A 23,617-nucleotide genomic window follows, 5' to 3' on the forward strand; every position below is an offset into this window, starting at 1 on the left:
GGGGGCTTCTCCCTCCCGTTGGCCGGGGAGAAGGAAGGAGGTGGACATAGAGAAGAGATGGCAACAGCACAGCCCATGCCGAGGGAGAGCTGCTTGATTGGGGATGCACGAACAGCCCCAGGTTCAGCTCCTAATGCAAGGAGCTTCCTCACCCAGCGGGGATGTCCTCATCTGCCTTCTAAGGGCCCTGAGCTCTTGGTGTGTTGCCCCTGTCAGTCCCCTGGAAGGCACCACTGAGCGTGCCCCTGTACAACCGGAGAGCTGGGGTGTGGTGGAGCAAGCAGCTTGTTGGTACCACCAGCACTGCTCCTGCCAGGAGCCCTGGAGGAACTGCTTTGGGTACTACCATCACTACTGGGCTAGACTACGTGGAGGAGAGGGTCAGTGGTGGGGTTGGTTGCTGAGCTAGAACCCATGCCTCTTGAAGTACTGGGCCCGCCCGATCACGCTGTTGACGTAGTAGTTGTCTCTGCCGCAGGGGTCTTCGTCGTAGACCGGGATGTTGCCGATTCTTGCACGGTACATGCAGATTCCCCCTGGGAAGAGTTAAAAAAGAGTTATTATGGGCTTATAGATGAGAAATACAGATTTAAATGTAAAAATTCCTAGTATAAAGGGCAATGCATCTCATCAAACATATACAACAGCTTGGGAAATTGCTAATTGGGTCCTTTTACTGAAAAGTGATTCATTTTGCAAAATGCTTATTTCTATAGTTAAGAAACCCCTGATTCTCTCCAAAGGTGGGTAGGAACAGCATGCTGGTCCCACAAAAGGCTGCAGTCTAAAAAGATGGGAGAGCAAGAAATAACAAAGAGTGAATAAAGCAGCATACAGATAACATGGGTGATGAACAAACCTGGATCCCAAGCTTCCTTAACCCAATATACTTTTTTTTTTTTTTTTTTAAAAAAGGTAACAGATGCTGAGATGCTATAAAATCTGCCAGGCTGCTGACCTTTTCCCTTTAAAAGTGACACCAACAGATGCACAGCACTCCCATCATTCAGAGGCCTTCACCTCATAGAAACAAAAAGCGATCACCTGGTGTTGACTAACTATTATTAGAAAGCTTATTGCAATATTCATATTAAAAAAAAAAAAAAAAAGCAGTGTGGGAACGAAAAAGGAACCCATGGGAAGAGGGTGTAGGGTATCACACTGAACCTACACCTGTGTGAAAGCACCTCAATGTGCACACCGCAGTGCAATTCACAGACCAAAGTGCTGATGGTGAAAAGCTGAAGAGGGCTGTTTTTTTCTGGTTTGGGAATCTCAGCTCTTAATGCCCTGATGGTGCCGGTAATGCAATGTTGCTCTTTGTTTCCACACGTAACCTCCAGCATGTCCCCACTGCTGCATGGGGCATGCTGTACCTCTCAGCTGCTGGTCCCAGGTCCAGGTAGGGTGCCTTGCCCGCATTTCATTGATCCCAAGCACCAGCATGGTCGAACACTGGTTGATGTGCTCCTCACTGTCCCACGTCCCGTAAGGCTGGTGGTAGCGCCTGTCGATCTGGAAAAGTCAAGCAAGAAGATCGGTTTCCCTCTGAACACAACCAGCAGTGTAGCTTCACCTTGTTTTTAACACTCCCAGTTCACAATTCACAGTAGCGACCCTACTTGTGATAAAACTGAGGTGATAAAACACTGTCTGCAGAGGGAGTGTGTCCGAGTGTTGAACACAGGAGGGTCACAGGCCAAGGCAAAGCCCCGAGACAGGCAGCCCCTGCTGTGCTGCCACTTGTGGGCTCTCCTCTCTCCTATCCTGTGGCCATACCTGCATCAGGCCGAACCTCTGCTGCGCCTGGTCCCAGCCGTTGTCCAGCAGCAGGCCGGCGCGGCTCTCCTGTGAGATGATGGCGGCAATGAGCGCCGGGTCCAAGCACAGGTTTCTGGCGACTCTCTTAATGGGGATCTCGTATTTCCTCAGGCGAATGATGTCCGCATCCGCCGTCCTCCTCAGAGCAGCAACGCCTGCAGACGGTGGAAAGGCAGCCTTACCCACTTGCCCTTACAAAACGGGGTTTGGGGAGGGTGCTGGTGTTAATGCTACAGCCCCAGCTGGTGAAGAGCTGCATGGGTGGAAGTGGGGGTTTGCTCCGGCCCCCTCTACTCAGGAGCTGAGGATCCTGCCTGTGGAGTTTGCCCTCCCGCTTCCCACCAAGTCTAGAGGCTTCATGGCACCTGCCATGTTTTTGGGGCAGGGGGGATGGCTTTCTTTCTCCCTTTTGGCTAATTGAATAGCTGCACCACATTTAATTTGGTGGTAACAACAGGCAGGCGCAGCATCTCTCCAGCAGGTGCAGGTAGGCCGAGAAATCAAGTGGTGCGTGATACCTACCGCAGTCTGGGGCTCTCACGGCTGTGCAGGAAATCGTGGGGGCTTGAAGAGCATTTATATCGCCATAGCAACTGTAACTCGCAGACGGAGCTGAAAAATGAAACGGAGGTGTTTGAAAACATAAGATCTCACAGCAATATCACACAGCTTGCTGCAGGTGAATGCAAGTCAAGCACGAGGCATTCATCCAGGCCCGTAATCCAAACCACCTTGTGCTGGCCAAGCGTATATCGTGGCCACTGCTCCCTGTCAGTGACATAACCAGTGACAGAGAACAGGAATTTGTTCTTTTCTACTTGAATAGGTTGAAGCAAATTAAACTAATGATGATTTACACAAATAGGCGTCTGCCCTGCTAGGCCTAAAAGCTGGCGTGGGGGAAGGAGGCACAAGGCTCCACATTTATCTCAGAGGCCTCTCCCTGTCCGAGGCCCCCCGATGCCCAGCACCCCTCAGATGGGAACATCTCCCGTGTGTCCCCACAACCTCATGGGGAATTAGCTGAGGGGAGTGTGTGCCTTAGCCTGGGCAAGTTACCCAAATTTCCTCAGTAACTGAGAAATTAATAGGCTCCATCAAACAGCCTGTGACATTTGGGAGACCATTTCTGAGTAGGCAGAGAGGTCAGACAAGGCTAGCTGGGTATGTCTGTGACTCTGCAAAGAGTTCAGGGCAGGGTGCTTTCCCCAGCAAACCAAACCCACGCCCAGGCTCACCGATCAGGGCCGAAAGGCCCAGCAAGAGCAGCGCGGGGACCATGGTGATGGCTCTCCTCCGCTGCCCCAGGACACCTGAAAACACAGCAAGGTGCAAAACGTGAAGAAGTTGATGGTGGAATTCAACAGCTCTGGAACAAAATGTGAACGCAAGAGCTCCCCCTGGTCCTCCCCAGCCCTGGGCTCTCCTGGCAGCTGCTGGCTTCAGAGGATGGTGGTGGCAGAAGTGGGTGATGGAGCCCTGTCTGCTTCTTATTTCCTAATTATTTGGGAGTTTTTGGAGGGACGGCTCCTCCATCTCATGTGCCACCTTGCCATCACCATCACATCAAAAAGGAAGCACCAAACCTGTGGTCAGGGCCAGCAGGGATTTTTTTAGCCCATTGCTTGCTCTCATGGCCCCTCTTGAACACCCACAGCATGTCTTTATAATGAGGAGGCACAGTACGTTTGCTTTAAATATACAGGTGTTTGACATCCAGTGTACTACAGAGTGCATAGAACTCTCTGTTCAAAAGGCAACGTGGCTTTTGTTAGGCTTTGGGAAAAACATGTTGCCAAAAATCAAGTAATACAGCCCTCATTTCGCTGCTGAGAGCATGCAAGGCAGTTCCAAGGTTTTGCTGGTAAAGTAATATTTCTGCATTAATTCCTGTGTGTGACAACGGCAGATAATCACTTTAGTAATGAATGCCTCTTGTGTTTATTAATAAAATTCCAAAACATCATCAGATAATAGTTATTGGCTGGAAAAAAACACATTGATTGCACTTGCCTTGCTGGTGAGGGCATTTAACTGAGCAGGTTTTACAGCTTAGAAATGCCTTTTTTTTTTTTTCCCCCAAGAATATTTTGAGTACGAAACAATGCCATGAGCCTTGCAGGCAGTCATCCTGCAATGCTATTAACACCTGAAAATGCCTTATTGATTTTAGTAATGCCTGACCTTTTCTCCAGTCTAATAGGTATTTCCACTATAAACCAGACTGCACGGATGCCCAAACACAAACAGGCCACCAATGTCATCAGAAAGACTCCCTTGCCCTGAGAGAGATTATTCAGTCCAGCAAATGCCCGCTGCCTGAGCTGGGTATGTTCTCAGCAGCTCACTCTGAGTCCTAACACCAAGTATTTGCAAGCCTGGATCACTGCAGCCTGAACCAATACCTCTTAATTCAATGGCAAATCCATACCTAATGCTACAGTTTGTAGCTGTTTCAAAAAAAAAAAATCTCATGTTATAAAATTTTAAGTTATCAGACATATTTTTCAGTCCCATCACAAAAATCACCCCAAGTCTTAAGTAGAAACAAGGAAACGATCACAAAATTAACAAAATGGTAAATCAAAGCAAAAATCAAGGCTTCTGCATCTAAAGAGATATTCTCCGAGTGGATTCAGACTCACCTGTCTTCAATCAGCCTTCCTCTGAGGCAGGTCACTTGATGACTTTTATATATATGGGTATGAAAAGGTACCCACCCTCTGGGTTTTGGAATGTTAATTCCTGTTTAGTGTGATGACATTTGTTATAAAGTGTAACAGGTAATATATAATAAGAGCTTTGAACTCTATATGTTTCTTTCATCCAAAGATTTGCACAAGCAGTTGTTAGTAAGACTCAGGACAATTCTGTGAAAGGAAATAAATATTGTTTTTCTTCCATCAGTGACTACACTGATGCTCCATAAATGACTTACAGAAAGCATTGCAGTGAATCAGTGGCAGAGGCCAGGCAAAATTCAGATCCCTGCCTGGTGCTCTCCTTCCTTTACATCTCAGATCAGTCTGGGCACATTTTGGGAAGAGTTTTTGTCCTGTCTCCCCAGGGAGTTTAGATTGGAAAGCTTTTAATTGAGTATCATACTTTCACATGATTTCCAAAAAGGGATGCTGCTGCTGAGACAAGGAGGAAGGGTACTGATATCCCAGCAGCTGAAGACAGTGTGGGCTCACAGAGGGTCTGGGACAGACTTGCACTGTGTGGCAGAGACACTTTTTGCATGTGTAAGTTACTAAAACCAACTAGGAGACTGAAAGCTTGTCTGGGAGGCCAGGGACCTCTAAGCCTGTCTCCCTCCCCACATTTTTCTCTTCACCAGACTCTGCCTAGCATAGGTGGAGGCTAGGAAAGCAAGATTTCCTTCGAATAGCTTTCTTTTCATTATTTAATAAATGCGAAATCAATGTATTCCCCCTTTTTTCCCTCTCCTTTGTGCTTTAGACCTGCTGAGTATGAAACACTATTCTGGACAGATACACATTTCTAAGTTCAAAACAAGCGATGGTTATTAGTCGTTAAAGTGCGGGTGATGATCAAGTGGGCCTTGTCACCTTAAAATCCCTGAATACAGCTATCAAGGACTTAGATCTTGCATTAGTAAGAAGGAGGGAAGCTCCACGGGAGAATCTGGCCCTGTTGTTACACAAGGGTTGGGTTGTTAGTTCAGGTGAGTCTGAAGTCACTCGTTTATCTGGGCAAAAACATTGAAATAATAGAAGTTTTTCCAAAGACCACAAAATGGCTAGGCATTCATTCTTCATGTGCAAACCTGGTATCTTGTTATTGTGTCTTGGATGAGACTAAATCTTAATTCTTTTACTACAGTGTAAGATTTTAAATAATTCAAGGTAACATTAGACATAAGGTACTAATCTATGTGGTATCTTTGGAAATAACAGGTAGAAAATAGAGCCATCACATGTACAATGTGGCTGTAAACATTTCCAAAGCGAACAGCGACCAAAGAAATGCTGGAGGAGAGGAAAGACAGAAGAAACAAACTGGGAAGAGGCCAGAGTCCACAGCTTGATGGCAACAAAACCAGTAGATACATTCATTTGCCTCCTACAGAACAAGATGATCTGTATTGGAAAGAGATGCATTCTCTCAAATAGATGGAAATATTTGTGTGTTGACATCCAGCTACCTTTTATAAAGATGGCATTGTATTAGTGGTAATAAACCAGTCTTCCTCTGTCACTGAACCTGCGTTCTGCATTCAAGTTGATGATTTGGGACTTTTTTTCTCTTGGAAAGTACCCTCTGATCGTAGGTAAGATTTCTTTCCTAATGGGTCTGTCATTCATTAATGATCCTTAAGAGAGTTTTCAGTTTAAATACTGATTTTTTTTGTTATGTATGTTCTCTCTCATTTATTGCCCACACAAAGATTTTCTTTACAATTCACAGTACTGTCACATGAATTCTTAATGCCTGCTCTGCATTGCATTGTTGTTTATTTACTTATTGAATTGTGGATGCTATTTTTAAAATACAATTATTTTTATCTATGCTGCTGTATGCTGTTAGATCCCCACAGCAGACTCTTTGTAGTCACACCATTTCCAGTATAAGGCCAAATAAGAGGTCATTTTCTCAGCAGCATTATGAATGAGATTTTTTCGTGCTAAACACTTCTCTATCTACACAAAATTTGCTGACTGCCGTCTCCTCAACCGAATGCAGAAAGCAGGCAGCCTTTGTGGAAACAAGGTCGTGCTCACGTAGCTGAATGTGGCAGGGCTCTAAGCCAGCGTGCTTGTCCGGGACACCACCATGTGAAGGGACCTGCAGGATGTCAGAAAGCAAGATTTCTGGTCTGCTTGGTGTAAACCCAGAGCAGCAGATCCAGGTGAACCACTTAATGAGAGCGAGCCGCACCTGCCACCAGCGCAGCAGCATTTTTCATTTTTGTGCTAGATTTAATTTGGAAAATGATGCCAAGTGCCAGATAAAATCTACCTCCGACCGACAGGAGGGATGACGACACAGCTGTAATTGATGCTGCTCTTTGTTAGTTGATGCTACTTTTGATAGGTTGAAGAGGGGATGAATTAGGAGGCATCTTTGTGTACGTGACTAAAGCAGGTCTTTCTAAGCGACTGGACTTTGTAAAGAGATACACTGTAATGCACTGGACTGATGTTCCTAAACGTTGCCTTCTCTCATAACTTTATCATACCTCTTTTTATATATTTCTTTATTATTCTTGCCCTTCTGTTTAGAAGCACAAGTTTTTGGATTCGTATGATAGTCGGAGACTTATTTAGAAGGACAACAAGTTGCTTGCCCTTATGGTTGCTAGTAGGGGAAGGATATGAAAGCCATGGAAATATGATGTTATTATTAAATGAATATCAAAGAAAACACTCCTCCTACTACTACTATTACTACTACTAAACCCATCTACAAAATAATTTGAAGCCCGTTTTGCTGTTGTGTAATTTTTAAGCAAAAAAGATGCCTTGCTTTCTGATGGATTTCATTCAACAGAGTGTGTGATAAAGAGGGAGGGGATGGAAGGTTGCATTCACTTATTGGATGGTATCTGCATCTTCCTAAGATTAAGAAGCAGAAAAGCTGCCTGGTACTCACAGTCAGACCCTGGTAATCAGCTGCGTTCAGGCACCACAGACACAGCTTCCCGATGTTTTTTCACTGAGAGTTGTTAGTTACACTGAACTGAAGGGAGTGCAGAGTGATCAAAAGATGCTACCCTCCAGAACAGCAGTTTATGCCAATTTTACATAAGCTAGAAAGGAGTGCACCTGAGATGTAAAGCATTCAATACACACAAGAGCACAAGACTCAATACCACTAGTTCTTTTCTACTCACAGATTTTCACCCTTTTGTTTTGTTTTCTCATGCCACATGATCTACCACTTTTTTTTCCCCACATTTAATCGAGGTGTAATCAAAACGCAGTATCATTTTGAGCAGCATTACGTATTGCATATCGTTCTCCGCCAGGCAGAGGGCTATATCGTCATGTTTCAAGGGATGGTGAGAATACTATCGAAAACCACCTGGAACAATATCCGTGCTAATTACCGCCTCTTTTGTGCGTTTCAACTCCGGTTTCATAACATCACCTGGCAGATGCATTTCTCAGGCTATCCCTTTTGTCTGGGATGTAATTATAGGTAACACCAGGTATTCACAGACTTTACAACTACTTTATAGGGAAGCTGCCCATGCCAACTGACGCATGCTGGATGCCTCGCACTAACTGGCCAGTTAAAGGTGCATCTGTAGCCTCCCCTCATGGGCTTGTTTTAGACCCACGCCTTTCATCTCAGGCAAATCCTCTAGAGATGTCTCTCCCAGTGTTTAAAGAGACAAGGACAAGTTAATAATAGAGTTTCTTTTATGCATCTAATATACCTTTGAGTAACAATAGCAAAAGTGAAGTGAAACAGGCTTCAAATTTGTGAGATACGAGGCTCAGTTTTCACTGTGCTTTGAGATAACAGCTGCTGAGGGGCAGTCTCCTTCCTTATCTTGCTGTACTGAAGAACACGGGTTGGCACCGAAACATCCCACTCTGCACAAAGCCTCTCTCTAGCCATTGTGTAAGAAAACTAAGACCAGAAGTATTTATGAAAAGAAAAAACTATATATATTTTTCCTTCTGTTCTCTAAAATAAGACTTCGAATTTTACCATAGGGAAGGTCTAGTAAATTGCTCACTGGACTGGATCTTAGGAGACTTTGGTTCATATCCCAGTGTAGACACAGAAATATTACCCAAAAGAAGTCATTTGGAGTTCAAGCCATGAGAGGGTGTGAGCTCATGAAGCATCTGTCATGCTCCAAAGCTGTGTTCCAGTTACTCCACTAAGATGCACTTTGCTCCTGTGCAAGTCTAAAGTGGCCCAGCCAGAGCAGCGTGGTCCTTACCTCCCAAAGTCTGCGCTCTGGTCGTTGTGTCCCGGTGTCAAAATCCCTGCGTGGATGGGAGTTTGCAGCCCACACTCATGCATTTACTCGCAAAAATAGGCTGTGGTGCCTACTCTGTTTAAACCAGCCACGGCAGTAGCAAGACCAATTTTGGCTGGAAGATACCCTCGTGAAGGCAGAAACCCCCACTGAACTCCCTTTTGGGTAAAGCACTTACACGCCTCACCGAGACCAGATGCACGGGTGTTCGCTTTTCGGCCCGTGGAGGTTGTGTTACTGCACACCAGCTGCAGAAGAAGCCGTGGGGACGACAAGGGAAGGGCCCTGTAGCCTGGCAGCGAGGTCTTTCAGTGCCAAGGGGCACAGCTGCATCAGCTCCATGTTCCTGAGAACACTGGCATTTATATTACATGGGGAATTAAAACAAAACACCAACACCCTAACTGTGGAAAACACACAAAGCTCTGGGAGTAGGGAAGAGAACCTCAACCTCTCTCAGATCAATAAGCTACAAAGTCACGTTTTCTCGTACTCCCTCTTTCCAATCCCACAAGCCTTACGCTAGGTTGTACAAAGCTTCAGAAGCGAGGGCAGAGAGAAACGCTGCAGCTGGGCAAAACATTTCATGGAGCAGCTCGCTCTGGCAGCCTTCTGGACGCCTTGAATCCTATCCTGGGGCACCAGAGAAAACCGACAAACCTACTCCCAAAATATGGATTTCAGGAAGCGGCTGAAATGAGATAGTGGAGCACCTAGTTCTTGATGTGCCCAGGTCCTCCTCCAGCAAAACTAATCTTGTTTTAGTCTCCCACGTATAAAATGAGGATAGTACATTAGTGACTCACAGGGATGGCAAAGTAACATCTATGAATAATTAACTTTACCCATTAATCATGATAACTATTACGAGCTTTTCTGTGTGCCTGGAATTCATGATACAAAGCACCGAGGGCTGTCAACACTTTGGAAACCAAACAGGAAACACTTTCTGACATTTTTTTCTAGGGCAGCACACTTACAAGAGAAATAATTAGCAAGGAGGAAGAACAGGAGAGGAATTAATTTGTTTTTATATGGTGTACTCACCTGATTTTCATACAATGCCATCTTGGGAAAAAACAGCGTTTACTGAAGATTGCGTGGTCTGTGCAGAAGATAAGTTAGTTAGGTCCAAACATATTTAAGAGGAGTCTGATGTTGAAATCATACCACAGGGCAGATGATGTTTGAACAGGCTGTGCTCAAAAACGCAAAGCCTAACAAGATAGGTTCAATGCTGAGGTGACACAGTTACGCGGCTCCTGGAGCAGTGGTGCTTTTTTTCAGGTAGCTCAACCCCTGGCTGTAATAGCCAGTCGAAAAAACATAGCCTTAAGAGTACGCATTGCGCGGGACCTCTAAAAGCAGGTTTTCTTACTACCCCCTTTTCAACAAAAAGCATCAAGTATCTGTCAGGGTACACGCCCTTGAAATTAATTCACCAAATTTGAACTTTTTATTTTGTGATGGTTTTAGACTACTTTAGCCTGTTTGATGTGTTAGCTTAAACGGATGAAAAGGGTATGAGCATACATCCCCTTTCTCACACCTGATACAGGATGGGACTCTCCAGAGGATGGATAAAAAGGAGCGTCTGGGAGACTGGAACATCCAAGATCACCGCAGTCGTATTTGTGAGAGTTAACATTGAAGGCTCCCCAAGAACAAAGGATCAGGCTAGACCTTCAGAGCAACGACTTGCTCAGATGTGGAGGAATTATTTACCTATTTATCTATTTACTCGTTAAAAGAGGGATCAAGAGCAACACCCAATAATATCAAATATGCTCCAATTCCAATTCCCAGAGGCTTTTAAACTCAGGAATATAATCCTGACTCTCTAGCTGTTGGATACAGCTACTCTAAAAAGATGGATCAACCAATTACTGACAGAAAATCCCTTCAGAAAAAGCAGAGTACAGCTATTGAGTATGCAATGAGTCCAGAAGCCAGATTATTTTTGCATCAATTTTATGTGTGCACGCGTACATGTAGGCGTGTGTGTAAGAGGAAAATGGCAGTGTCAACACTCTGGCTGTTCAAAACCTGAATTTCCTATAGAAATTTCTATAGAAAAGTATTCCTTTTGGAACTTCCAGAAGGAAAATAGCACAACGTGGATAACTTGGAACACAGGACTGGAAGGGATCAATTCATCAGTCTGCCTTCCTCAGTGGCCTCTACCACAAACATGGGGGGCCCAACCTACCAGGGGTCTGAGAGCAGCTGCTAATTTGTTACCTGCTCCAGAGCTTGCATCTCATCCAACCTCTTTCAAGGTCTGAACTTCTCCACGCTTCTCAAATCCCAAAGCTCCATTTAATTTTTGGGTGGATTCCTCACTCAGAGCATCCCAAGCACGACGTGGGCTCAGTCGAGGATCAGCGCACAGACAAGTTCACATCACCCGGCATTAGGAGCTGAGCAGCGCCGACCTTGGCCAGTTGTTATTTTCCCCATGCATTAAGGATTACTTCATGGAAGCATCAAGCACGGAGTCAAGCACTAATCGCTGCTAATGTTACATGCTCAAGCCCCATAACTCCAAGGGCCGCATGTGAACATTTTCTCATCTCTTCATTGTGTAACACCCTTTCACGGCTGACACGTGCCAGGCCAGGCACCATTTTGTGATTAGCCTGGGTTCAGGAGTCCCGGTTAGTCACGGCCTTACATACACCATCCTGCAGCTGTAAGCAACTGATGACGCACAACCCCTGCCTTTTCTAGATATCGTGTGTCCTCAATGCCTTTTTTTGTCAGCTTTATTGCCTCTACATCAGTGTTGACAAAGCCAAGCTTCGTGATTTTCAAGTTTGTGCAGCTGACATTTTGTTCAATTAATGTTCTTTGTATTGTTTGCTCTTCTAGCTTGCTGAAGCACGTCTTAGTATCATGGACATTTCACTATTCAATCTGTACCTCTGTACCTCCTGAGCTTTACCTCAGAAGAAAAAAATTGTTCCTCCATACTCAAAGAAAATTTTTCCACATTTTAAAGAATCTCTACATCCCACCCAAAACAAAATCAATGGATTTGGATTGTTTATATCACAGTATGCAGATCAAGAATGGAAAACTCACCAAGAGGACCATTCAGTGACAGTTTAAATCTTCATTCAAGACAGAAAAGGGAGAAAGGAGATGTAAAAGTAAAGATCTGAAGCAGACAGATCCATCTATGACACTGCAACTTCAAAATAGTTTAAACTAATTAGTATACACTCAACCCCCCCCTTTTATCCAAGCTGCACATTCCTGCGTACTCCTTGTATCACCACGGGAGCGTGTGTGGCCCTACTAGAAGCCAGAAGAAGGAACAGTTCGAATTGAAGATTAACCTAGAAAAAAAATATCAACTGCTATGAAACCACTGCCTCCAACTAGCATTTGCACCAAGTTTGTAACGGGACTGTTCACACGTGGAACTGAGTAACCTTTAACACCACAGTATGTCAGAAACCTAACGAGCTACTGCCTAAATGCATTTCCAGAGAGAATGCAACAATTTTAAACATGATTTAATATTCCCACAGCCTAGACAATGTAATTAGGGCTCAGAGTTAAGTCCTGCTAAGGCACTCCTAGCAAGACTGTTGGAATATTAGTTCCCTAAATTTAATTCCATGCAACCAGATGCAAAAAAGAACACTTACTTGTTCATTTAGAGGTTCTGCACTGAAAATGAGATCAACTTGAAGCAAGCCTACTTCCAGCTTCTAGTACACTAACATGTGGCTGCATACATCCGAAGCTGATTGCTTTCTCAAAGCGATGCCTTCATGTCAGACAGAATTGTTCTTAGCTTATTAGAAACCTAGAAAGAGCATGTGCAACTTTCTGACAGACCCTTATTAAAAGAAAGCGACCCACAGCACCTAGACGACTTTATTTGAAAGGATGCAAAAGTCAACATTAGAATTAAAATAATTTTATTTCAATGTACATGAACTGAAATAAAATAGAATTATTGTTATTTTTAAACTTAGAGTAATATTGCTGGGCTGGCCCAATCACAAGCACTCTCCCACTACAAGGCAGCAAGAGTAACTAGACCCAGTTTATCATTTTTTGGGCCAAGTGGATTCCAAGTACTACCGTCAAAGGGTCCTCCAGCACACAGCAAACTCTGTTTTTGAAAACTAAGACAAGTCATCAACACTTTGCCTAGGCAGAAGCTCTAAGTTGTGTTCCAGGGAAGATCTCCCTTGAAAATCCCATCCATTACTGAAGAAACGGTACACAGCATGCTGCGCTATATCTAACAGATCAAGGCTTCTCCCGAACGCTTTTCTCTAGCCTACCCTCTTGTACAAAGCATCTGCTGTAAAATTCACACATTCAAAACCACAGAATCATACAAACCTGCGAACAGGGCTGTGTTCATTATGCTTGTTGCTATGTGCTATTACCCGCTGTATCAGCTTTTACGTGCAGCGTATGTAGATGGCAAAAGGACATTTCTCTTGACCACCGATTTCAGAAGTTGTCTGTTTTTACAACTTATAGTGCAATATAATTAAAGTTACTCAGTCATGATATGGCACCATAAGGTAAGCAATCTTCATTAAAATGCACAATTCCTGGAGCTAATAATTTGCAGTGCTTTCACCAATAACAAGTAATAAGATTAAAGTAAACTGGAAAAGGAACTGATAGAGAAAATTATTAGAAGTGTCTGTTGTTCCTTTAATGAAGAAAACCAGAAAAAAAGGGAATTGTCAGATTCAAGGAAAACGATAGGAAACAGTTCTTCACACAACACACTTAAATTGTGGATTCCTTGCCATATGAGGTGGATGCTAAGAAGATGCAATGAGGACTTCAAAAGATTTCTTTTTATCCAGCAAATGCTTTCAGATACGGAGCTCCCCAAGCCACAGACTGCTCAAAGTATATTCTGGGGAAGCATCGCTATCTGCTCACCCTTTTTTTTTTTTCTCCCCTCTATTCCTTGTGCATCTGCTTTTGGCCACTGAGCCTGGATATTAGGCCGGATGGACCTTTGGTCTGTCTTGGTACAGTTTTTTCTAACAGTTACTTCACAACGCTTCATATATGTACTCTCAGACAAAGTTCATCATTTGCAACATATTTAGATAGGACTTAGATTGTTGAATTACAAATGACCTCCAAAAGAGGAAAAAAAATATTTAAGCTTTCTTCTGATATGACCCAGTTGTATAAAACTGTATAGAAAAGTGAGCATTATGTGCAGATGTAGTGAAAAAGCAATAAGCTTTATAAAAAACATTCTTAAAAATGTACCAAGCATAAACAAAAGATGATTTACAAATACATTTAACTATTCTAGTCGTCATCAGAATCTGAATCATATATCTTCCCTCTGATGGTCTTCTTCTCCAACTTTGTAAAGCTTGTTCCAAATTTCTTCTGGTTTTGAAAAGGTGGCTCCATCAGGTTTCCACTAGAGGAAAAGAGCAAGAGGTCTTGATTAAAGCCATATTTTTGCAGACAGAAAGCAGCATCTCTGATTACTTGTTCCTCCAAAAAAAAAAAAAAACCCCACAAAACACTAAGAGAATACAAACCCTACTCCCTAAAGCCACCCTAAGAAGCACTGTGGGATGACTAGCACAGCACATTCTGGGCAGAAGGGCCTGGACAACAACAGCTAAGACAGGAATGCGAGTGTATACAGCACTTGTGATCAGAGCTCTGCAGAAAAAAGTGTCTGAAAGGGCTTTTTGTGGAAAACCAATCACTCTAAGGACATTCATCTTATTAAACAATAAGCAGGGAATTACACAGAGGCTTTTTACAACAAAGGAATAGACAAAAATACAAAAGAAAATAAACCAGGAAGAGACTGTGGAATAAAAACAGAGTCAAAAATGGGTCTTGTAGCACCAGAAGACACTTTGGTCCACCTCTGCCTAGGCCAGATACAGCAACGTCCTTATCTGACACTGCGTGCAGCTGGTGGGGCATGGAGGGACCCGCACCTTGTGGCTAAGTGCTGATCCCCACGTTCACATAAAGCTGGAGGTCCCCCATCTCCTACAGCAGGGGTGTGCAAGAGGGGGGGTCCCCCGCCTCGCTTAGGGTACACGTGCTTTTGACTCACATGACCCGTGAGGGGCTTGCATCTCGATGTCAGAGAGCGAGCAATTAGAACCTCCTGGAATTAGCTACAGAAGGGTGGTGGGAAATTGCTTATTAACACTTTGTAGATAACACGTTGCTGATATTGATCCTAAATACACAGTTCACTGATTGTTAGTTAATAACACGTCAGTAATTAGCCAATATACCACCTGAATCCTGATTTTGCTGAGATGATGTGACCTGAACAGTTCTGAACAGTTTTTTTCCTCTTAAATACAATATATCCTTTCACCATCTGCTCTCCCACAGACTGAAGGAAACAAAAACAAGCAAAAAAAAAGAAAAAAACGAAAAAAAAAATTGTTTCTAGACTCTAAGAAGGAACTCCAGAGAACACATAAATGGATGTGTTCAAGAATGATCTGGGCTGTACAGGTATCATGGCTCACTTTGCAAAACCAGGGTACCAAACCGAAGATGTAAAACCAAACCAAAACAAAAAAAAATCAAATAACTCTTTCACTAGGAGCAGAATACACAGTACGATCAGTCAGGTACGAAGTAAAATTATGTAGTGAGCTGATGTACTAAAATTTAACAAATTTAGTGCAGCTTAGTTCAATTTCACTGAATTATTTCTCCCATAAAAGGGTGTTGCTGTTTAGAATAAATACCCAGCCTGCCTTTGATTCCGCTGTGTGTTTGCTTGATACTGAACTGCTAAGTGGGATTACAACTTGTTTTGAATTATAAATTCCCACTTCACTCATCTGAAGTTCAACAGCTAATTAGGTCTTTTCCTTTAAGATTTAACAATGCCTCTTGTCAAAATTTGGGAAATAGTCATTGGAATAAACTACATAAGTATATAAACTATACAGACAAATATAAAATAGAATAAAAATATAAATAAAAAACCAAAGACACTCAAAACAAAAACGAAGACTAACCTAAAAAAGATAAAGATGACATTTTAACAAGACTGGAAAGCAAAGCAGAAGGTGCTGTATCATTTTCCAGAAAAATTAGGCTATTGTGACCTTTTTCTGCCTTGTGTACTGAAGTCTTAAATGCGGGCAGTTATAATGATTATCTTGTACTGCCAAAAAAATAATTTGCACTTCTTTATACTGTCAATTGGAAAAAAAGTCATATGCAATATGGATTAAGATGCCTCTTAAGTACAACCTACAGTTTTCACTTAAGGGGATTAAAATGCTCAAGCTTGACTGTATTGCAAGCGTGACATCTAAGCTGTTGTAGAAAGGATTACATTAGACACGTGGCTGGGCCAGGCCTTATCAAAGCAGTAGCTACCCTAAATACCTCACAGCAGGAACTGTGTTTGTTTTTTATTCCTGTACAAAAAAGATGTTATAATGATCATTATTAACATCTCAGTATGTTGCCAAAGAGATATTCTTTTCTTTCCCTTGCCAAAGTACACAGAATAAATAACTGGACTGAACTCACTTGTCTCTTAAAGCATATAACACATCAAAGTTACAAACTTTGAGACTAATCTGTCTGCAAGTACCTTCTCCTCGCGCTGTATCTGAAAATAAACCAATCACGAAACAATTACCTGTAATTAATTATGTCTGCACAGCCTAGTCTCCACTCCAAGGTCTCTGTAGTGAAGTCATCCGTGTTACCAAGATCAGTGAAGCCAACAACATAGTCTTGCGATTTTCCGTCTTTTATTAGTGCTAGAGTGGGGATTACTTTGATGCGCAGTCTCTCACATAAGAAAGGAGATTTTTCTGCGTTTAATTTCAAGAATTTTGTCTCAACATGTTTTTTTGCCAATACAGTCAAATGCTTGTCCATTATTTGACACCTGTTGAAAAAAACAAAACATATAAAATGTTAGACTCAATAAGCTGAAGAACATGTGCTTTACAGCAAGTTAAAGAAGAACTGTAAAGAGCTATTTCTATCATGTTACTTCCTCAGATATGACCTTTGCAATGAAAAATTTAGTCCCAAGAGAAGCCGTGTTGTAAAGGTAGACAGATTTAACAACTAATAGAGTAACGCCCTGGAGCACCCTTAATGCACAATTACACCTTGCATTTCTCTTGTTTCTTCCTAATTACACCGCCCATGCACCTGACAGCCTCTCTCATTTCTTGAGAGAATGGAATTTCCCTCTGACTTCTATTCTTCCTGCTTCAGCTCCACTGACTGTGAGCTGGGACAACTTCTCTACAACAACTTCACAAAAGTACTCTGCACGTTACAGAGCTTTGTATTTTTTTAGTATTTTTTATGCCTCCACAGCTGAGATGCAGTAACTTGCTGCATAGAAGAAATTATTTTCAGAGTGCTTCAATAGTGCCATAAGCAAATATTTCACTTTTCTGTTAAAATGTAGTAAGAATGAACATATGATTATTGTTTCTCAGCTGAGGGACAGTAACATGAGCTGCTCAAAATAATTGTCAGATGGCAGTGATCTGTAGGCTTGTCATCTTTGAGTGGTGTGGCTTAGCTGCACAAACTCTGTGATGTGGCTGTCCTTTAACTAAAAGGGAAGGCTGAGTAGATCAAAAAGCTGGAATGGGCAAGGATGAAAGCAACTTGATACTGTAGTTGGTAAACCTGACATACCAGCTTCAAGCTGGTTGTCACCACTACACATTGCACAAAGAACTTTCTCTAAAGTTCCTTCTCCTGTCTGAGTCTACAGGCTTCATTGGTTCAGAAAAACCAAACACCCCAAACCTATTCTAAGCTAATTATTTGCACAGATATTCTTTCAACTTCCTTGAGTAAAAGCTAGCTGAATACAACTGCTTCAGATATTTTGAATTGTAGAATGGTTTTGGTTGGAAGACCATCTAATTCCAGCTCCCCCTGCCATGCAGTCCCATTCCAGTCCCCCTGCACGGACACCTCCCACCAGACCAGGCTGCCCAAAGCCCCATCCAGCCTGGCCTTGAACACCTCCAGGGATGGGGCATCCACAGCTTCTCTGGGCAGCCCGTGCCAGGGCCTCACCACCCTCAGACTGAAGAATTTCCTCCTAACATCTAATTTAAATCTCTTCTCTTTCAATTTAAAACTATTTCCCCTTGTCCTATCTCTAAATGCCCTGTCAAAGAGTCCCTCTCCAGCTTTTCTGTAGGCCCCCTTTAGGTACTGGAAGGCTACTGTAAGGTCTCCCTGGAGCCTTTTCTTCTCCAGGCTGAACAGCCCCAGCTCCCCCAGCCTGCCTTCATTCATAACAGAGCGGCTCCAGCTCTCTGATCATCTTCGTGGCCCTTCTCTGGACCCACTCCAACAGCTCCATGTCCTTCTTACGTTAGGGGCCCCAGAGCTGAATGCAGTGTTTCAGGTGAGGTCTCACAGAAAGCTCTCTCAAAAATAAACTCTCTACTTATGAGAGGCAAAAATTTAACTTAGAAAACATAAGACATATATGCCTCACTGCATAATCTGGATTTGACCTCTTTCAATTTCTCACATTGAAGCTGTTTCAGTTTATGTTCCGTAAATCAGAGAAAACAACTTGGGAAAAAAAATAGGGCAACCGTCTCCTCCTTCGACAAACAGCTCTATTTTGCAATTGCATTTTAACAGAAGACGTTGAGATAAACCCACCCAGGAATAGCCTACAACCCAGAACTTCTGAAATTCTTCCAAGTAAGTGGGAGATCTTATTTTAGGTTCCTATTTTGAGTCAGGACATAGATCTAGGTCTCTCACACCCTAAAGAAGTGACATAATCACAAAGGTACAGGCCCAAAGGGAAAGAGCTGGTTGGTATCCACAAATCCTTTCAAAGTCAAAACGTTGAATATTGAAGATGCCTAGACAGGTTTTTGTTTACGTTTTGATTTTTGGTTGCCAGAATTGTCCAGAATATCTCCATCTGGAATAACCAAAGTGATCTTTTTGAAGTTGCTATGGTCACTACATTTAGAGCTGGCTCCCTCAAGCTAAATCAATAATGAACCGCAGCAATCTCTCAAACGCTGTCAAAGAAGTTACGCATTTGTATTCTAATCAACTATGCAAGAGGGTTTTAATCCTTGTCAAATCATATCAACTTTAGTTGGAATCATAAAAAGCTTTCAGAGGGAAGCAAGAATTGGAAAAAAAGAAAATCAAGGAATTTGCATGCTTCTAAAAAATCTGTATTTACTTATGAGATTTGAAAAAAGGTGTTTTTTGTAGACATCTATAAACAAAATGTTTCTTGAACATAGCTTATTTACCATACCTGAAAGTTGTATCTCTATAGAAATGGCAAACCACATTTTTACTTTCTTTGACTTCTTGGAAAAAGTCTCTCTCACTTGGGATTTCTCTGTACTCCCCATGTCCTTTTGAAAGCCACTCCTTATGGAAAAGGAAAGGAAATAATTAGTATTTAGTCAGTTAGTCCTGCATCTGACATGCCAGCTCTACAGCTTTTAAGAAAAAAAAGGGAGGGGGCTTCAGTGAAAACCCATTTCATACAGTTAGAATACATAGTTAGAAACAAATTAGGCAAAGGTCTCTAGGCCAGACAATACTTCTAAGGTTGCCTCTTTCTCAAGAGCAGGCAGGTGGCTGAGCACCTTTCTTGTTTGCAAATACAAGTCTTGTACAGAGTTGCTCACATTTCTGCAGCGCAGCTTCCCCGTAAGATTAGACTAGTTCAAAGAGAAAACTGAAAACAAAATTGTCAGAATTTGAAAACTGTAGATCTACAACTTGGGCCACTCCAAAATGTTTTTGCACCCTAAAAGAACTTGTCTAAAACTGATTCAAGTTATAACAGCTATTATTTCTTGCGATCTTTCTCTCTGTGAAAAAATAGGGAGAAATAAGCCCGCAAAAACTCGATGCTGAATACAGACTGAACGTATCTTACTAAGAGCCAGGCTTCCAGAAAACCCCTGACAACACAGGCGTGCATACCTGTTACTCAAAAAGTGAAGGAAGAAACAGAAATTCACAAGCTAACATTTATAGGCTATTTCAAACCTGCTCAACTAAATGTGCAAATACAGTCTGGGAAAAGATGAGCTCCTAGATTTTCAAGACATGCAGTTAAGAAAAAAACGCAACAAAAACAGCTGCCATGATACAGAAAATTATACTGTATTAAAGCATATACAGACTAAGCTAAATGATTAAGAGGGAAGCACGACAAAAACATGACGAGAACATGACATTTCAGCTTTCAATGCAAAAAAAACCCCACCATTCTTGATCTTGCAGTTGTGTGTTAGAGATTAAAAAAAAGGGGGGGAGCTCCTAGCAAATCAAAACTTTCCTGTAGACTAAATTACAACAGAACAAAGCATTTCCTGAACATTTTAACATGAACGTTGGCAGAAATTACGTGAAGAAGTTATAATGATGCAAATCACGCACTGACTTATGCTTCAACAGTGGATAAGTTAATTTTCCTGCACATTGTTATTCCAGAAGAGCGTGGGGCATCTTCCTCCTTTTACGGAGCAGTATCCTACTTCAAATGTGAAAATGCACAAGAACAATGAGGTGAGATCAACTAGCAAGAACATTTTTTTACATGAGAACTAACATATTAGCATCTAGAGAACGTCCAAGCACTACGGCTTTTGAAAAAGGACAACACTGGAGTCAAATATAAACTGAACCTCTGAAGACATGCAAGCAGCGTGACACCTTCTCTACTTCCATCTTTAGAGAATCAAAGCAACTAACTCTGCCTCTCCTGCAGCATCCCAACCACGCAGCAACATTTTACTGCATTCCCATTTGAAAGCACGGCATTAGCCACCACAGCCAAAACATCTCCTTTCAACCCAGTCACCTCCCCCTTGTCCCTATTTCTTTGTTTAGGTTTGCATGAAGTTAAGAAACCTATGGCTTCCCTATTTAGAATTTAGCTCTCACACCATATGTTACCAAAGCTTTCTTTTCAGGAAGAACCATCTATGCTCGAGGAGACTTTTGGGGGAGCACAAGGACTACAATTTAGCCAGATATACCAGGGACCAAAGCAGAATTCCTCTCTGCAAGAAAAAATAACCAGTCACACACAGCCAACATTTCATTGGAGTAGAAGAAGAGTGGGACAAAGTTCCACCCTAGAACAAAAAAAGACCCTGAATCTTTCTTCTGCAAAATACCTTAGAAAAGAACAGGCACCACCTACATGCCTTAACTAAGATTCTCCAGAATTCAGAAGTATAAGGTACCAAAAAGGCTTATGATTAGGTTGTCTGTGAGCCTTATGATTTCAGATGACAACATTCAGTGAATAACAACACACTGAAATCTCTGTATTAGACTCTTGTCCTGTCCTTATTGTAAGATAATCACACAGCTTCCTTTCTCCTGTTGAAAACCACAAACCAAGCACACATGGACAGAGATCTGCTTTCCTGAATAGCTTAAAATTAACAAGTACAGAAAGGTGAAGAAAGAGAAGAGAACACTTAGGTCACATGTACAGTTCCCCTAGGATTTCCAAAAACTGTTATGTTTTGCACATCAGGAGTCTATATTAGCAGAAGACTTACCTGTTTCTGCTGCTTGGCCTTTTTCAGTGCTTCAAGCCTCCTTTGTTTAAGGCGTTCCAATTCATCTTCATCCATTTGGTCCAGCTTCTGCATTTCAGCATCCAGATGTTCTTCTACTACCTTGGTGGTCTGAAGGATTTCATTCTCCAGAACTTTCTGGAGAATTTCAACAGACGTATCAGCAGCCATCTTTAAGCGTAAAGCGATCCCTTCAGATCTGTGAAAAAAGCAATACACAGAATTTACATATAAAGACTTTTTAATTTAAAGCCTGATCTCTCTTACATGCATTGTACAGAAACAAAATGCAATGCTGTTTAAAGACTGCAGCACATGGATATGTTCGGTATCGAAACCCCCTTCAGAGTAGCAACAAGGACTCCAGTCAGGTCCTGTTCTCTCCACCCCAGGGCCAGGTACCGACAGCGCACAGGAACCTGGAATCACTAATCAATATAAAGAAGTAAAATTAACAAGTTCCAAAGGAACAGACATCCTGAGCCACGTCTGTGTACCTTTAATTAATACTGGGAAACTAAAAGATGCAGTCGGAAAGCTCCATCCTTCTGGGAGAAAGAGATGTCGTAGAATTAAGTCTAAGTAGTGTTCAGCATATGTTTTCACTAGTTTAAATGCATTAAGTACCTGATGTGTATTAATGTATTTGAATCTGAATTAATGCTCCTCTCTCCTTCGCTAAAAGGAAGGGTGCTCAACAGCAATCGCCTTAGGCAAACACGCTGCTTCAATTAATACAAGAACACTGCAATTGCAAGCACCACCTTATGGCAGCCAGGGAAAGGATTTAAAAAACCCCAAAAGCCACTACCTAATTGCTTTGTGAAGAAATGCAGCTAAAATCATTTCCTCTAAAACTCCCCCATCCGAATTCTTCAAAAGGCAGAAGATATCGAGGCTGGGGTGCTCAAAGAGCTGGGAGAACAAAACTGATTGTTCTCCTGAATAATTTTTCACATTACACTACGAAAAACTGTCACTGTAATGAGTGACAGCTTTAAAATGGAAACACATGGACAGCGCACAACAACCCTAATCGGATTCTTTAGCTGCTGGCTGCTGATTTGATGCGCCAGATTTGGGTTCTAGAATACTCTCAGCAATATTTTAAAATAGCTAAACTACCAGAACCATTGACTTTGTAAACACCTTGCGTAGAGAGGCAAGAACCCATTTTAAGTTGTGATGGGCAGGGTACCAGCACCATGGCAGTACTCCAAGTTTAATGCAATGTCAGCAGCGTTGCATTAATGCCACACTCCACACACACCACAGCCAGACCTGCTCTGGTCTGCAGCACCTTATCTCGGGTCTCTGTTAGCATTTCCTTTGTCTTTCTTGTATTTTTAAAGAATAGAAGGGTAGGAAAGAACTTACCGGCACGGCTCACAGTCCACTAGGCCTTCAGGAAAGGCACGAACACTGCTGGGACGGGGTTAGGAAGGTGTGTCCTGAAACAAGCAGCAAGGAAAAAGAGAAATCAGACCCTCCAGTCTCCACTACGGCCTGAGAGCTCCCAGCTCTCCCAGCCGCACCACCGGGGCGGTGACCCCCGCTCCTCCCACAACACCCACACCGCCGCCGGGCCCCGTCCCGACCCTCCCAAGGCTCTGCCGCCCGCACCGGAGCCCTCCGGGATCCCCACAGGGGGGCGGCGGGGCCGGTACCGGCGCAGGCGCCGCGGGGCCGTGACGAACAACAGCTGCCCACGGGGGGCGCGGCCCCTTAGCCCCAAATAGCTCCCTGCCGGCCCCATGAGTGGCTTTTTTGCCCTCCCCAGCCCCCACGGCCCCGCCGCCCCTCACCTCAGTGCCGGAGCCGCCGCCGCCCCGCCTCACCTCAGCCGCGCCGGTCTCGCCCTGCCAGAGTCTCGCGAGAGCCAACGAGGGGCGGGACAACCCCCCCTCCCCGCACTGCCATTGGTCGAGGCGGCTGCCGCTCCTGCCGAGGGCGGCCAGCGCGCGTGCGCGGCGCTTCGTGAGGGTGGCGGCGGCGGCTGTCGGGCGCGTGCGGTGGCCGTTGGGCGGCCGTTAACGGTCGCGGCGGGGGCTGAGGCCCCCCCCCCCCCCCCCCCCGCTGCCGCGCGCGGCCCTTCCCCGGGGCAGGGTGTGTGGAGCGGCCCCGAGGTAAGGGCGGCCGCGGGGGCCGCGGCTGCGGAAGAGTGCGGCGGGTGTGTGAGAAACGGGGGTATTAAAAATGATTAAAAAAAATAATAATTAAAAAAAAAAAGTTTTGTGCTTTT

At 43.4% G+C, this 23,617-nt stretch overlaps 2 protein-coding genes across 3 annotated transcripts; both read right to left on the bottom strand.

Annotated features, from left to right (window-relative positions):
• Window positions 1-227: 227 nt before the first annotated feature.
• LOC106035672 (lysozyme g-like) lies at window positions 228-4,518 on the bottom strand. The gene is made up of 6 exons (XM_048048157.2): window positions 4,467-4,518; window positions 3,060-3,134; window positions 2,344-2,433; window positions 1,780-1,976; window positions 1,377-1,515; window positions 228-536 (listed from the first exon to the last, which is right to left on the bottom strand). Exons 2-6 carry the CDS (start codon window positions 3,100-3,102, stop codon window positions 406-408), a joined length of 600 nt encoding a protein of 199 aa, XP_047904114.1. The 5' UTR covers window positions 3,103-3,134; window positions 4,467-4,518; the 3' UTR covers window positions 228-405.
• An 8,179-nt stretch (window positions 4,519-12,697) lies between these two features.
• On the bottom strand, window positions 12,698-23,350 carry TXNDC9 (thioredoxin domain containing 9). Of its 2 annotated transcripts, none has more exons than XM_048048154.2 (6): window positions 23,214-23,350; window positions 22,753-22,826; window positions 21,358-21,574; window positions 19,080-19,198; window positions 16,437-16,691; window positions 12,698-14,210 (listed from the first exon to the last, which is right to left on the bottom strand). In XM_048048154.2, exons 3-6 carry the CDS (start codon window positions 21,544-21,546, stop codon window positions 14,093-14,095), a joined length of 681 nt encoding a protein of 226 aa, XP_047904111.1. In that variant the 5' UTR covers window positions 21,547-21,574; window positions 22,753-22,826; window positions 23,214-23,350; the 3' UTR covers window positions 12,698-14,092. The 2 variants fall into 2 exon arrangements, with proteins under 2 accessions (XP_047904111.1, XP_047904108.1); XM_048048151.2 differs by having other exon boundaries at window positions 23,181-23,346.
• Between the last annotated feature and the right edge of the window lie 267 nt (window positions 23,351-23,617).

The sequence above is a fragment of the Anser cygnoides genome, chromosome 1, assembly GCF_040182565.1.
Source record: "Anser cygnoides isolate HZ-2024a breed goose chromosome 1, Taihu_goose_T2T_genome, whole genome shotgun sequence".
NCBI classification, from domain to species: domain Eukaryota; kingdom Metazoa; phylum Chordata; class Aves; order Anseriformes; family Anatidae; genus Anser; species Anser cygnoides.